Source organism: Mixophyes fleayi, chromosome 9 (assembly GCF_038048845.1).
Source record: "Mixophyes fleayi isolate aMixFle1 chromosome 9, aMixFle1.hap1, whole genome shotgun sequence".
Lineage (NCBI taxonomy): Eukaryota > Metazoa > Chordata > Amphibia > Anura > Limnodynastidae > Mixophyes > Mixophyes fleayi.
In genome coordinates, this window is record NC_134410.1 from 2,637,101 (window position 1) to 2,654,325 (window position 17,225).

A 17,225-nucleotide genomic window follows, 5' to 3' on the forward strand; every position below is an offset into this window, starting at 1 on the left:
AGATAGATATTAGATGTTAGATAGATAGATAGATATTAGATAGATAGATATATACAAGATAGATATTAGATAGATATAGATCGATAGATATGAGATAGATCGATAGATAGATATGAGATAGATAGATAGATATGAGATAGATAGATAGATATATAGAAGATAGATAGATATGAGATAGATAGTTAGATAGATATTAGATAGATAGATATGAGATAGATATAGATAGATATGAGATAGATAGATATATATAAGATAGATAGATATGAGATAGATAGATATGAGATAGATAAATAGATATGAGATAGATAGATATGAGATAGATAGATATGAGATAGATAGATATTAGATAGATAGATATTGATAGATATAGATAGATAGATATAGATAGATAGATATAGATAGATACATAGATATATATAAGATAGATAGATATAGATATGAGATAGATAGATAGATAGATATGAGATAGATAGATATATAGATATGAGATAGATAGATATAGATATGAGATAGATAGATATTAGATAGATAGTTAGATAGATATTAGATAGATAGATATGAGATAGATAGATAGATATGAGATAGATAGATAAATAGATATGAGATAGATAGATATGAGATAGATAGATATTAGATAGATAGATATAGATAGATACATAGATATATATAAGATAGATATAGATATGAGATAGATAGATAGATATGAGATAGATAGATATATAGATATGAGATAGATAGATATACTATATAACATGTCAGATAATTTTGTTTTCAAAAACAGTGATCACACTTCCAAGTATTGATGTTTTATATTTTTTATTTTAGAGCAGTTTGTGTTTATACCACAGCAACTTTTAAACAATTGGTAAAAACCTACAAAATACAGCAGTTTATGTAAACAGACACCCACTATCAAGCAAGCGGAGAGGAAGAGCAGGCGTTCACCCAATGTATTTACTATCCAAATATAAAGTACCCTGAGGACCGTATAATATACATAATATAATATACAACATCCGCTTTCTGAGGAAGGCCGTATTGTATAATAATGACTCAGAAGAACATTGCAGAATATTTATGTAAGTCTAACCTGGCATAGGCTACAGCTGAGCGTGCGGACTGACCACAAAGTACCAGTTAATCCGATATATAATGTGTTGTGTCATTCACAAATGTATATGTAAACGTTCTGAGGGACAATGCAGTGTACAAATCACACACAAATACATATATATTCCAAAATACAGGTGCACACTTTAAGCACTAAGAACGGATTTATACTTAGAGACAGATACATGTTAAACTCTGCACTAATATTTTCTAGAATAAACATGAGGTTCTTGGTGCACATTTTTTCTTATCGTCTATCACTCTAGAGCAGGCCTGTCCAACCTGCGGCCCTCCAGGTGTTGTGAAACTACAAGCCCCAGCATGCTTTGCAAGTAGACAACCTGTTGATAGCTGGAAGGGCATGCTGGGACTTGTAGTTTTACAACATCTGGAGGGCCGCAGGTTGGACAGGCCTGCTCTAGAGGCACTAAATGAGGTAAGTTCCATATTATAAATGGTTGGTGTAGGTATTCATCTGAAGGAGGGCATGTTGACGTCTTAGATGATAAAATTGTGCACCAAGAACCTTCTGTTTATTCTAGAAGTCATAGGGGGAAATGTATCAAGCCGCGCGTTTGAAAAAGTGGAGATGTTGCCTATATCAACCAATCAGATTCTAGGTATCGTATTGTAGAATGTACTAAATAAATGAGAACTAGAATCTGATTGGTTGCTATAGGCAAAATCTCAACTTTTTTAAACCTGTAGCTTGATACATTTACCCCCATAGTGTTTACGTTACTGCAGAGTTTAACACATATATCGGTCTCTAATTATGTGTAAATATGTTGATGGTGCTTACAGAGTGTAGCACCTTTAATAGGGCTTGAAATTTGGAAATTAGGGTGAGCGATAATGCAACGTAGTTAGTTAAAGCTGCCAGAGGATGCATACAAACAAAGTAGTACGAGGGTGGAACACTCAATCAATTGGCAAGGACCTGACCGGACTCAGGGGAGCGCCAGAGATTCTAGGAGCTTATTGGGTTTCTCCCTGGGGCCTTTCTTTGTATGTAGACCTTAAAATTGGCCAACAAATGTTTTCCATGGATTTACTTCTGTCCAGTTCCTGAAAACATTTCCATACATTTGTGAATGTAACTTGTACCTCAGCTTTAGCTCTTCCGACAGGTATTAGAAAAGAATTTCCTACAAACCACAACAATGACTTTATCCCCAGTCTAACATACAGTGTAAGAGCCCAGTATCCCCCCACCCCTCCAGCCAGAGACATCAGGATCTCCTCTGCAGCCTGAGGGGATCCTGACCGTTCCCGGCCGGTGGGGGGGTGGACACGATTTATTTAAGACAACAGATTGTGGAAATGGCTCAGAAACGTTATACAGATGGAAAAAAACATTATAATACAAAACATCCATTTCTCAGTATTGAGCTCCAGTCCAGTGTTCTCAGAAACGACCTGACACACACGGGATACATGAGCAGCCAATCACAGCATCACCAGCCTGGCGCAAATCCGCCTAAATCCAACTGGCCCCTTATGGTAATTTATTTCTTCGCTGCGCGACTTTTTTTATCTACTGGTCTATTACACGAATCCTTAAATTGCGTAGCACTAGTATCCCTGTGATTAGATTTATATCAAAGGTATATAAAAATATAAAACCGTTTTGGCTATTAGTAAACGTTAGGTTTGTAAATATCGTGAAACAATTGTATTTGTGCTTAAAACGCATGAAACATTCCTTTAATACAGTGCGAAAAATGTTACTTGTTTATTGACCAGAACAATAGTGCGAAGTGATACTTCCAAAATCAGTGCTGCTTGTCCCTTATAGTAATAAAAACAGGGATTATCCCGTTACAGTTGATCCACACTCATATAACGCACATCGTTACTACTTACACTTTGCCACATTGCACTGAATTGGACCAAACCTTATACACAAGGACGGTTTGCAAGATTGACCCCAATCCCTTTATATAACCAGATTTACACAATTGCATTTATCCTCCATGTGTGTACAAAGCATTTACACGGACTGAACCTCTAACACTGATAAATGGGACATTAGTAGTTAGACTACTCCCGGGTGCGATTTCCTGATAGAAGCGCTGATCCGGAACAGTCTCGTTCATTCCTGAAATAAATAAAAACAGATCTTTTACTATCACACAGTTTCCCTGCCTCAAAACTATCCTGCAGATATATTGCAGCACAGATCAGGTGATATATAGGATACTGGGATTATAGATGAATTCATCCTTTGTCCACGTACCTGTTTCCACACGTTTCCTCTGCGCTCAATCACAACGGTCCGAGATCCCGTAGATGTAGGTGTGGACTTATCATTGTAGTCAGACAACAGTCGGAGGATGGGATACTGGTTACTGTACCTGTGAAGACGGAGTTTACATGACAATCGTGCAAAGTTTAGTTTGCATCATCTCTACTTTTTCTTGCCCAAGTTGTGTTCAAACCCTCGGCCACTTGGACAAAATGATCATTTTGATTTATTAAGTTCTAGCTGGAATCAGTTTGATTTTGATCAACATGGCTGTAAAAATTCATTTTGTCCCAGAAAATTCTACCATGTGACCTTAAATGAGATTAACATGAGACATACAGGGGTGTATTCAATTGTCAGCGAGTTTTTATTTTTGACAGCGTTAAGTCATTTTAACGCTGTTTTTTTTATCATTTTCGAGCAGGTTACCTTTACCCGTGATTCAATTCCATTTTTAACGCTCACTTTTTTTTCATGAAACGTTCCTCTCGCGCTCCAGTAGAAGGTCTATTGAAAGTATAGGGTGTGCGAGAGGCAGCCGCGTTATAAGCTATTCAATTGTTTTTTAACGCGGCCGGTAAAACAGGAAAATATGCTGTTTTATCTCGCACCTCTTTGGGGTGTGTTAAAAATAAAAAACCTCTGAAAAGTATTTGAGATCATGTAATAATGTGAAAAAAGTTAAAGTTATGTTTATCACTAATGTCTAACTTGTAAAAGTAAATTTTCTTGTGAAAAAATAATGAAATTACTATGTAAATAAAAAATAAATAAATAAAAATCACAAATTAATTAAATTTATATGTTTTTGGTAAAAATATGAATGTAGTAATGTGTTTTGACATAGTATAGATGATTCTATGGTAAAAAATAGGTCAATTAAAAAATATGCTAAAGAAAGTACTGTAATGTAGATATTATCAATGTGTAATGCAATCTAATGTATGGAAATGTATGCAAAACCTTTTTGTTGTGTTCTACATGACCGCGTTAAAACTCCCCTTCACTCCCCTAAAAACTTGCAAACAAAATGTTTAACGCGCGGGGGCAGTGGTCCCTCTTTTTCGATTGAATTGCATAAGTTTTCGCGCTGCGCTAAGTAAAAACGGTCGCTATTGCAGTTAAAAACCTGCGGGAGATGGGTTTTTTTACGCTGCGGGGAAAAAACAACAACTCACGGACAATTGAATACCCCTCACAGAGTTAGTCACACTATTTTGTGAACTATTTTCTTCTTAGCACTGAAATGCTACATAAAAGAATCTTTGTTTTTAATTAATCAGTAGATTTATAGCTCATTCACACATATGAACATCTAATGACAACTTCTCCAAGCTGATTTTCTTGATGGAACTACATTGGTTACTTGTTTGTGAATTCTTTTGTTAAAAGGGACAATCGTCAGGACGCAGGTAAAGATTATATTATGTTAATGAAGTCAGTGGCCTCTGATAACAGCTCGTTAAATATAACGATCTTACTGGACACGCAGCGTCTCCCCTCTAAACAAAATAAACTATTTCAGATTCTAAAGATACATTTGCGAGAAAGTGGATCAGATATAAAAAATTCTAGTCGGCCTTTAGTTGGCTGGGGATTCTGGGACTTGTAGTTCCCCTGCAGTTGGGTTTTACATACTTCGTTGTGATGTACTCTCTGCTGGTGGTGCTGCTGGTGTTGCTGCTGCTGGCGTTCGTCGATTCTCTCAGTTGGCGCAATCTAAAAAGCTCCTACAGGAAAAAAAAAACAAAATGAGTTTCATTGGTACAAAGAGATACACAAAATACATTGTGACGATCTTCAAACTTCAGTTATTATGTAACTCGTCTTACTTCACCTGTGTTACAAAGTGGTGAAATTGTGCAGCTCATTGTCGGTTGTGAATGTGAAGTTTAAGTCCACAAACTGCCGACATCACACAGTAAATGTCGCCAACAAAAGTGCAGAATTTTCGACCTCCAGCACATAAGTTTAATGAGTATTATGTAGGCGTCTGATGACATAAACGTAGAGATCTCGACCCTTTCTTGTCTCCACTCCATGTTGTGTAGATTACAATTCAGGTAATCACTACACTGTACTGCGCTTCAGAATATGATGGCACTTTATATCTGATTAAAAACGGTGCAATGCCGGCTTGTATACAGCATAGCGCGTTTCGCATTCTGTGATGGAAGGAGATGGGAGAATGCGCAAACTCCAACTTTCCTTGGGCTGGTTCAGCAGGAGAAAACTAAAAACTGATAACAAAGGGTGCAGCCTTAGAGTGGTAGTAGCCAGAATTTAGAGGTGATCTTTCTACACTCTCCACCGTAGTTTGGACAAAGTGGGCGTGCTCCAACATATGCACTTGGCAGATGAAATTCAGAGTTGGGAAAATATTTGTGTGCACGCCAGTGAATGCGCCAGGCTGAGTGCACCGGTGCAAGTGCAGTTTTGTGTGATGGGGTGTGTGCGCTAGTTTGAGTGCATCAGGGTGTGCGCTGCTGTGTGCGCCGGCGTTTGTAGAGTTGTGTGTCGTCTGAGGTTATCTTTTAGAACTGGCTTAGGCAGCTTGATGGGAGCTTGCTGGGACTTGCAGTTCCACAGCAGAAGACCAGCAGGTTACCCGCCAGAGACCATCGCCTTCACCTTACCTCTTGCTGCCTCTTGATTAAAGAATCTCTCTCTTCCAACGAGGACGTCAGCTCCAACATCCTCATCTGCAGATCACTGCTGCTGCCCTCCCGGGAAGTGACGTCGTGCTGGAACTTGGAGACCTGAGACTGGAATTACAATTAGATTATTAACGTTACATCTCTCTTCTCCTAGTATCACCAGCTCTGTGCGCGGATCATGATGCAAAGATGATTGTAAGCTCTCTGGGCAGAGGCATCTTTACTGGTGCAGGGAACACTTGATACATAAGGTGGCAGATAACAGTTGTAGCTGCTGATGAGGACAGGGCGACCTAACGAACTGCGCCGATGCATTTAATCTGCGAGTATTTCTTCGGATGATAAGACGTTTATCATCCAGTTGTGTATTTAAGCACAGGGTGACTACATATTTGTATTTCCATAATAGCATTAGCTAGTAAAGTAATTTCATGAGTTTTATTTAAAAGGTCAGATATTTTGTGATACAATCCGTACCGTCACCCTTCATTCGCCCACGTTCTCTTAGCCCTAAATATTTCTGGTATCTACCAAAGTGAGAATGCGACGGATAAAATGTTGTCAGATTTTTTTCTTTATATTCGTCACTGCTAATAATGACACATAGAAAACTTCTCTATATTAAACACCCGTAAACCTAGTACTGAACACTACCAATTACGTTTCAGCATTTAATTAGTAAATACATCATCCTTTAATAAGGGATATTCTATAAGCAGATTGTGCATCACTAAAGGGAGATCCTGTTACAAGAAGGACTAAGCCACTTATTGTCTTACCCGCAGAGTACGTATCTCCTTGTCCTTCTCGTCTCGAAGGCTGTCAATCATTTCCTTGTAGTATCTAGTGATTTCATCTATCTTAGTTTGGAGAACGGGGCTGGAGACGGTTTCAGTGACCTGCAGGGCACAGGAACATGATTACTGAGAGCTCTCTGTGCCAGGCAAGATAGGTGCGACACTGGTACAGCATGGTATGAATACAGCATAAGATGGTTATAGAAGAGAGAGAAGCGTCACCCTCCTGAGCAATATTAACCCCTTGACATGCAGAGCTGTAAGCAGCCGGAGACCCACCTGCACCCGGAGATTTTTATTCTCCTGCTGCAAAGCGTTCTTGGCGTATTCCAGTTCCTTTAACCGATAATCTTTGTCGCTATCGGCGTTGCGCTGGGACTGAATATTGTCCTCTAGGCTGCGCAGTTTCATCTGATTTTCTTTCAGTTCTTGCTGAATAAACAAAAAATGAGACAACTGTGCGTTATACACAGTTACTGATGCACGCCCGGCAGCGTGACATTGTGGTGGCAGGAAAAATTGTTTCAGAACTGCACTGAGAAAACAACTGGTCCAATATATTTGGTTGCTATGGGCAACATCACATTTTTCCTTTGCACCAGCTGTCAGAATTACCCCCAAGTATTAAGGTTTAATCTGCGTGGTTCTGTGTTTTCATACCTGCTGCAGGCGATTCTTTTCTCGCAACGAAGCCAAGATGGCCTCATACTCTTTGATTTGATTGTCCTTGAAGGTCAAGTCTCCGGCCAGAGTATTCTTACCAATTTCTAATTTCTGCAGAAGAAAGAAGCTAATTAAACAAGATATCGGAATTCCATATGTATTAAGTAAGTAGAGATAAAGGAACGAACATCTTATATTTTGTGGGTGACTGATGTTAGTTATCCAGACATAAATATATTAATGTACCATACTAATAATCCCTTGGCTACATTGTAACATTGGAAAGGTTTGATGGGATTTAAACATCTCGCATAAGGATCAAAGAGTCTCCATTATAGAGGGACAAACTATCATTCACTAATACCAGGGATAGGACGTCATCAGTAAGATCTGTAAATTTAATCTAGAGCGACTCCTAATTCAGCAAACAATTTCTGAATGAATAAAACACACAGGAGAATCTGGCCAATCACAGTGCACGGAATTTAAACATCAACAAACGTCACATGTATAGAGTCTAATAGAAAGACCTCGAAGCCACTTCGGAGCCCGTTCTCCGTGGATTGTCCAAGGGGGAAATGTCTGAGGAAGCCTTGTGGCTATCACTAACTCAGATTACACTCATCTGCACACTGCACTTATTACATCATCAATCATCAACATTTATTTATATAGCACCAGCATATTCCGTAGCGCCTTACAATTGTGTACAGCACCGCAGCATTGTCACCTTGGTTTCTCTTCTTCCTTATTTATTAGCACATATTACACCCTCGCTACAACACACTGACCCCTGTCAAGCAGTTTTCTGTACTTGGAATTGACGCTGTTACGGTGGAGAAACGCACAGACGGTTTCTTGTGATGTCATATGGTGTGTTTGTTACATAGCTACAAGTGGAGCGGTTTTACTGCGTCTGAAATGCCGTTAATGCTGTCACAGAAAGTCTTCAGTCGGTCAGACACCAGGGAATAAAGTGTCAGCAGTAACCAACGGACTAAAGTAACGATATTCTGCAAATTGTCACCGTACCTCCCTCCCAGAGAGACAGATAGTTCCATTAACAATCCTCTGGTGGGAATGAGACAGAGTTATTTTATTTTTTTGAAAGGAGGATAAGAAGCCTTCAAACTCTGTATCATATAAACAGAAACCGGGAGAAGCTGTCGAATTGTCCTATACTCTGATCAGCTGTGAGTACTGTACCTGGCTCCTTCATTCACTGTCTGTAACGTTACATTTCATATATACTCCCCATAACCATCTATAATCTGCCACCACAACCCCTCTCTCAGCTTCAGTCCTCAACCAACAAGGATGTTAATTCTCCATATAGGGAGCATAATGAACACTCCAGTTCAGTCAAATTTAAACTTAAAAAAATAAATAGCAAAAGTTGTACCCAGCAAGTAATTAATTATCCCTGTGATTAACTGATGTATAAAGCTCAACGCAGTTCGCACATATGTAAAAAAAACAACTGTTCATTCTGTGATTGGTTGACAGGCAGTCGGTGATTCTAGTACAATGGTCACACGTTACATTTAAGTCGTCCTGTAAATGTCCCAGTTCCTCTCTCAGGCTGCTGAAGGTGGATAACACCAGTCTCATGGACTTGTCTGAGGTCTGTCGCATCTAGGAAGGCAGAGAAGATGTAATCAATCTCATATCAGTATCACACCGATTACAGAGCAACGGATGTAGAATATCTCACAGACCGAAGAGTTAGCTCACTGTACAACTCTGACGTACATTATGGGCCCGAGTCATTAAGGAGAGTAAGGCAAAAACAAAGGGGTGTAAATGTTCTCCAGGACAAACCATGTTGCAATGTAAGGGGTGCAAATTAGTTGATCATTTTGCACATAAGTTAAATACCAGCTGTTTTTTCATCTAGCACACAAATACTTGATAGCTTTATTTTTACATTGAAATTTAAAGTTAATCTAGGACATGCCCTACCCCAACTATACATCTGTCCCCACATTTTAAATATAGCTCCCCTTCCAATGTAACATGGTTTTGCCAAGGTGCAAAGTTACTCAATTTTTTGCTTTGCTCTCCTTAATGACTCAGGCCCTATGTGTTTAGGGAACATCGGAACATCTGGTGGAAAAGCATTTTGGAGGCTAAAAAACGTTCTCTTTTCAATACACTTAATCACAATGAGAAGGTGACACCAGCGACTGTCCGAGAGACAATAGCGACTGGAAAGATTATTTTCAGCACCTCATGTTCTCACCTGTAGCAGGTAACGGATTTGCTGCTTGGTGAGTTCGGAGACACCTTTTGGGATCAATGCTTCAATATCCTCCTCCGACTGCAGGAAACAAAACGGTCACATTTATTACCCAGAAGGCATTTCAGGATCTTTGTTGTCTGATCAATGGCGACCAGTGGACCCCGGATCAATATCAAGATGACAATAACATAAGCACCATCTGTGTCTATTATAACCCACCAGCATTGATAACAAAATGCCAATGGTCAACTTCTCAATACAATAAAATGCAACATTCATTATTATAGAGGTAACTGCTCCCTAATAAGTCTATTTTCTGATACTTATTAGTAGAAAAACTGACAAAAAGGATCCATTAAATGTATCTGCAGACCTCCACTGAGCTAGATCCTTGTTAGTATTGTAGAAATGGAGCAATAAGTTAATTAGCTTTTCCATTTATAATAACACTACATTAATACGGACGGCCAAACCGTCCCTGGGATCTCTTGGTATTACAGCGATACAGCCTAGAAAATGTAGTACATATAATATAAAGAGGTCTACAACACATTAGGATTCATTAGACTTTTCCTGTTTAACTGTCGGTTCATGGAATTAGTGGTCACGGACATCAAATTTTTTTTTTTATATTTGATCTTCGCTCAGAAAACCTCATATTGTCGGGACCCAATTATTGTTCATTTATCTGTCTGATTATGGTTTATTTATCGGATTATCACTAATTACTTGAGGGATGTATTACACATGTTGGAGTGGCTTGTTTATTGAATACACACAGACTGACAGATTAGCCGCAGCAATAGAGGTTTGTGCTTTGGGTTAAACCCATGTAATATAATATATAATATGGATATTAGCAACAATTTGCATATTTACCTGAAACTCAGAGTCCGAGGGTTTCCTAAAAACACAACAGATTTACATCAGTTAGAAATACTCTGTAGCAGTACAATGGGATAATATTAAATAATTATAGTAAAACTGTATATAATTATATATAAATATAACCATTTTTAAGATCAAAAGACAATTAAAGCAACAATAAGTCAATACAAATATTGGGAGTTGAGGGATAATATTTTGCCAGCAGTTTAAGAAAAAAATAATTTAAAAAAATATAAACACTGGAGAATATCTCCTTATTCTGCAAACCACAGATGCCAACCATCTGCTGTAAAACTAGGGGTATTACAAAGCATTAATCTGATGATTACTGTCCTACAAAAATGGAAAGACTTGGCCCCCTAAGGTGCTATATATAGGTTTAAAAGTAAAATTTTCAGTAATTTTTTTCCTAAAAAGGTCTGTAAATTTATTAAATCCCAGGTTTATTTCTCATCCTATTTGCATTTCTAAATATGATCAACAGCATTAACAGAAGAGCGCCACCTAATGGTGCGTTTTTCATGAAACATTGTTTAAAAGCTTACAAGTAATTTATACAGCATATTGGATTGTTTTTATTTTACAAAAGCAATATCAATTTAGAAAAAAAAACACCATATAAAACGTGATTAGAGCAGCTCACCAAACTGCATAAAAATAAAATATTATAATTAATAAACAAGAGAAGGAATGAGCCACTACCCCCTAATCGGAGGCCCCTGTGATCACGCTGATCAGCAACGTGATTCCGGGGACACAGCAGGAGGACATTACCTGGCTCCGATCTTTTCCACATGTTGCAACAAGAAGCCGTACAGGTCATTGTTCTTACGGCTCAGTTCAGCCAGTAGCTCGCCAAAATACCGCGCGTCCAGCTGCTCCGGCCCGGGCTTCTCAATGACGCGCTGCTGGAATGAAGCACAATAACGACCTTTAGTTTATTATCAGAAAAACAGACACAAATTTCCTGTGATCCAAATGGTGATTAAACAAATAAACTGCACACAAGGAAACAGCGTCATATGTCCAAAATAAAGATCCATTCACCTGTTACCATCTACCATCTATTTATTTATATAGCGCCACTAATTCCCATGGTCGGGAATTGAACTCATGGCCCCAGTGCTGTGAGGCAGAAGTGCTAACCACTGAGCCACCGTGCTGGCCGTGCTGATACAAGTGAATGTGGTCTCTATGGCTGGATTGTCTTTATGCTAAACATCCAAAATCACACATTACTGGACTAAGGGGCCTATATATCCCTAGAGCCCAGGTCGCGGCTGAAATTTTAACTTTTCACCACAATTTAACATGAAATATCGCCTGGCAATTAAGCGATACTCCGCTACCTAGAGATACTGGCCCAGAGCCGTAAGAGTCTTTAGTTGTGTGTACGTGTGAGCCGGCTTGGGGAAGCCTCTTCGGAGAAAGCTAGTGAACCAGATAGCAGTGTATCGCCGGTGGTACTCTCTGATAAATTACCCCATAGTACACACTGGTGTTAATAGTACAACACATGAAAATCGATCTGTGAATAGCAACATTATTTACAATAACTCCATATTCACTTGCGTTCGGGAGAGTTGCGCCTGAGATGTGTTCACTGAAAGTGAACGCACTGGGGAAGCGTAGACCATCTCTGATGATCTCCACAACCAGAGTAAAACTGCAATTAACAATTGCATGTCAAACGCATTTGTATCTGACAAGCGACTTCATTGGCGTTTGTATTTGCGTTTTTTTAGCACAAAACAAACTGTAGTGAGGTACAAAACCTAACATTATAAAAAGACATAAATCGGTGCAGCATATCGATGGAAAAATAGACTGTAGAAGCCGTATGGGAATAGTTTAAAAATGGACCTTTCATAGCAACCAACTGAAAATATAGATTCAGAATTACTGGTCTTCATTTTCCTGCCCCCAAAATGATGTAAATAAAGCACTTGCTAAAGCTGTTTTTAACGTATGCATTTCTGAAGAGAGATCCAGTGATTCCTTCCTCAGTCTCCCGTCTGCCGCAACTCTGACTCATTCACAGACCCTGATACGCAGCCAACACTTATCCGACCATTTTTATATTCTGAAACAATGAAATTCACTGGACAAACTAAAAAAGTTTAAATACTACATTTCAACCATAAGGACAGCTAAAAATACTATAACACTGTAGCAATAGGTAAACTGTATCAAATTCAGAACTATTATAGGTGATCACACAAACCATTTCCTATTCAGAGGTTTTACGGCCACCCCAGCACAACCTAATGAGACAGATAAAGTATATACCTCAAACACAATAATATATCTCTCTGCACCAGACCCTATAGATCCGCTAAGATTCTACCAGCATAATATATTCTCCTTTAAATCTCAACACAATTTGTCACATTTAAACAATGTAGGTTTAGAACGAGAGAAGAGAGATTATCACTCAAAAGCTGGTACCGTATATATTAACCGTTAGCCCAAATGCATCCTGACCATGGTCTTAGCTGTGTGGAGTTTGTATGTTCTCCCCGTGTTTGCGTGGGTTTCCTCCAGGTGCTCCGGTTTCCTCCCACACTCCAAAAACATACTGGTAGGTTAATTGGCTGCTAACAAAATTGACCTTAGTCTGTGTGTGTCTGTGTGTGTGTTAGGGAATTTAGACTGTAAGCTCCAATCAGGATAGACTTAGTCTAAGTGGGGCCCTTAATGACGCGGGTCCTGAGCCATTTAAATGGTTAAATACTTCATGTGTTAATCCAAGTGCAGGGACAACTGTCCCGTATCTATACACAGATCACATACGTATTATGTACTTTGTTCACATGAGATATTGATCAGTGCAATAATCTCACACAAATCTACTGTTACAGGTTTTTTCATTATTAATGAGATTAAGCTTAATTAAGTCTGTTTATACTGCAATATTTAATTAGTAGCTGTTGCAGAGAATGTATGATTTGCAATGTAGATGAATTTGTAAGTAAATAAGGAGTCTCAGATTAGTCTGTGTAAATGAAAATAAATATCTGCACCCCAATATCAAACAACCCCGATATTGAACGACAAATGTCATAGAAATCTGCAATACAGGCTGTCTCATTAGATACCAGGGGCCTGATTCATTAAGGATCTTAAATGAAGAGGATCCTTATTTCAGTCTCCTGGACAAAACCATGTTACATTACAAGGGGTGCAAACTAGTTTTCTGTTTTGCACATAAGTTAAATACTGACTGTTTTTTTTTGTAGCTCACAAATATCAACTTTAAATTTCAGTGTACAAATAAGCTATCAAGTATTTGTGTGTTACATGAAAAACAGTCAGTATTTAACTTATGTGCAAAACAGAAAACTAGTTTGCACCCCTTGTAATGTAACATGGTTTTGTCCAGGAGACTGAAATAAGGATCCTCTTCATTTAAGATCCTTAATGAATCAGGCCCCATATTCTTAAATAGTTTGTCCTTATAAATCCCATCTACCTGGAAAGTTTGTTTCATGTGCGACTTGGACGTGATATTTCTCCACAAATGCAGCAATAATGCTGCTTTATTTTGCCCGTTTCCCGTGTGGTTCATATAAACGTCTCTCCCGCCACACCTTAAACATGCTCTGACACAGTTACGAACGACTGAAGCCAAATAGGTTTATGGGAACTCAATTAGTTTATTAAGGAAATAAGTTTGCAGCAGAAACAAGAAGTTTATGAGCTGCCCCAGGGGGGACAGGAAGCAGAGAAACAACTTTTCTTGTTTTCCGAAATAGATGGGAAAATATCATTATGGGATTATAGAAACAAATAAGAACAGCAGAGAGCGACGAAGAATTTGTAATCATGAAATGTAAATAACTAGACACAAAATTTGCATTTGAATATAATATTCAGAAATATATTCCCCTGACCTCTCCCCTTCCCTTCTGTCTCATGTCTCCTGCTGTCTCTCAGCCATCTCATCTTGGATGTCCCAACGCTTCCTTAAACTCAATATTTCCAAGACTGAACTTATCGTCTTCCCCCCTTACAGGACTCTCATACCACCCCTCTCTATTTCTGATAATAACACTACCCTCGTTTCTGTCCCCCAAGTCCGATGCCTTGGGGTCATCCTTGATTCCTCCCTCTCCTTCAAACCTCACATTCTATCCCTCTCAAAATCCTGCTACTTCCACCTTCGGAATATGTCTAAGATACGGCTCTTTCTCACCACGGAATCCACGAAAACCATTGTTCACTCGCTTGTTATCTCTCTCCTTGACTACTGTAACCTCCTTCTCTCTGGCCTACCTGACTCTCGCCTTGATACTCTTAAGTCTATCCTCAATGCTGCTGCACGCCTCATTTTTCTCTCCCGCCGCTCTGTCTCTGCACGGCCCTCTTTCCTTGTGTGCTCCTTCTACTATTCCATCACCCTCTGTATCTCTTGGCCTGCTTCCCTAGCCCTGTTTTCTTAAGCTTCGGCCTACTTCTCGCTGATTTCTACCATCACTTTCACTCATTGTCCCAGTAATAATTTGATTTGCACCATGTTACCTGTGTCTGTGTATATATTTTTGTTCATTTTTTGATCTTTCTGTATCATGTTGTGTCGCTTTATAAATGAAAGATAATAATAAAATAATAATAGTATTATTGCTTCACTGACACAAATCACACAGATTTAATTCCGGCTATTATTGATTCCTTTACTGATTGTTTCTACTCATGGACGGAACTTTGAAATGAACAATTGTAACAATCTCGGGAAACAGTTTCCAGTTATACTGCTCCCGTTCCGTCAGACATTGCAGGCAGCCGGGTTCAGTGTTATAGCTTTAGTTATCCCTAAGAAATGTAGAGAAATAAAAGTGTCCCTGTTTTGGGACAGGACGCTCCCTTCTGAGCGATGTCAGGTAATTAGGAGGCGTCTGTATTAAGTCTGTTTTGTTAAGCAGCACTGGAACAAACCCCAGGAAGTGCTGACATTTAGAGGCCATCAATAACAGAAGAGGCTGAATGCAGAGAAACTGTTTTATTTGGTTGCGCTAAGCCCAGAAGAATGTTAATCACATAGTTCCCATCAACAGGCTTCCTGGGAGCTTCCAGCAAAGATGCTGCAGTGCGATCAGTCCTGGAGAGCAGCCAAAGCTCATGTTGGGTATTATGGGGCTTGTTCAGGTGTCTCAGCCTAGAATGCAGCTCTGTTAGTGACAGGGTGCAATGCTCTGCACAGGGCGCAATGCTCTGCACAGGGCGCAATGCTCTGCACAGGGCGCAATGCTCTGCACAGGGCGACTAGCAAAGAGCTGCAATTACATTATGTTATACACTCTCTCTTCAGTCACTACTGTGGGACTGTGAAAATAAATAGCATGTAATGCTCTGCGCATTACGCAGAAATATACAATTACCAGGTCAACAGATACAATGTGCTGCATCCACCATCACTATCCCCCGGGGACTGTACTGTACAATGTGCTGCTGAAACGATTACAGAAACTGCATTGGGATGTAACCTTTTAGGACATAAATATTAGCATGGTGGCTCAGTGGTTAGCACTTCTGCCTCACAGCACTGGGGTCATGAGTTCGATTCCCGACCATGGCCTTATCTGTGAGGAGTTTGTATGTTCTCCCCGTGTTTGCGTGGGTTTCCTCCGGGTGCTCCGGTTTCCTTCCACACTCCAAAAACATACTGGTAGGTTAATTGACTGCTATTAAATTGGGCTTAGTCTCTCTCTCGGTCTGTGTGTGTGTGTGTGTGTGTGTGTGTGTTAGGATATTTAGACTGTAAGCTCCAATGGGGCAGGGACTGATGTGAGTGAGTTCTCTGTACAGCGCTGCGGAATTAGCGGCGCTATATAAATAAATGGTGATAACGATAGCAGTAGTATTGTCACTAGTACATTGATTATGTGTTCTAATAACTGTGCGCCAGGCACTGCTGTGGAATTAATGTATTTCACTTCCCCTCTGGTCTTATAATGTTACTTTATTTCTCCTTATATTGCGCTGATGGAAATAAAATTTATAACCTGTTTTGTTCATAATCCGGAATTGAAACTTGATTTATATTTTTAATTATATTTATTTTTATATATTTTTAATCATTTTTATATCATATTTGGTTTTATTTAGGTTAACTAATGTGCTCTAAAGAGACAGAAACTAACAGCATCTAGAGAACTAGCGGATCCAACCAAACAAAACCACATCTATGGTCACTGTCTCCCTTTGTATCGGTTATATCCAACATGACTTGGACGAGGAAGTGTCCATTCACCTCCACTTGCACCATAATCTAAATATTAATGAATGGAACATTTTATTCATCCAGAGACAGACATGATGTTCGTACAAGGAGACAACTAGCTGATGCACCACATCTGCATTGTAATGTAACAAGCCGATGAGTAAATCTTTTTATTTTTCAAAAACCTAATGTCACCAAAAATCACAATAATAATGTATCACTGTAAATCATTAAATCTCTGAAAATGAACTGCATGAAAGACACTTTCACGGACAGGTCATGTTTTCTAGGAGTATTTTTGTGTGAATACATTAGATATTAGTGGAACACCAACAAGGTAATTATGAAAACTATATCATATACCATCCTCTTAAAACTAACTCCATCGGAGCAAGCAATA

General features: G+C 39.0%; 1 protein-coding gene across 4 annotated transcripts in view; it reads right to left on the reverse strand.

Moving 5' to 3' along the window:
- Positions 1-799: 799 nt before the first annotated feature.
- POF1B (POF1B actin binding protein) overlaps positions 800-17,225 on the reverse strand; it is a 46,902-nt gene continuing 30,476 nt past the window's right edge. For 3 of the 4 annotated variants that reach the window (XM_075186229.1, XM_075186227.1, XM_075186230.1), the window contains 12 exons: positions 11,380-11,513; positions 10,597-10,621; positions 9,718-9,795; positions 9,018-9,110; positions 7,473-7,586; positions 7,092-7,244; positions 6,795-6,914; positions 5,995-6,123; positions 4,997-5,088; positions 3,350-3,467; positions 1,482-3,211; positions 800-1,434 (listed from right to left, as the gene is read on the reverse strand). In XM_075186229.1, coding sequence (XP_075042330.1) covers positions 3,206-3,211; positions 3,350-3,467; positions 4,997-5,088; positions 5,995-6,123; positions 6,795-6,914; positions 7,092-7,244; positions 7,473-7,586; positions 9,018-9,110; positions 9,718-9,795; positions 10,597-10,621; positions 11,380-11,513 — 1,062 coding nt within the window. In that variant the 3' untranslated portion in view covers positions 800-1,434; positions 1,482-3,205. The remainder of the gene's footprint in view (positions 1,435-1,481; positions 3,212-3,349; positions 3,468-4,996; positions 5,089-5,994; positions 6,124-6,794; positions 6,915-7,091; positions 7,245-7,472; positions 7,587-9,017; positions 9,111-9,717; positions 9,796-10,596; positions 10,622-11,379; positions 11,514-17,225) is intronic. The other variant, XM_075186228.1, reaches the window with a different exon arrangement.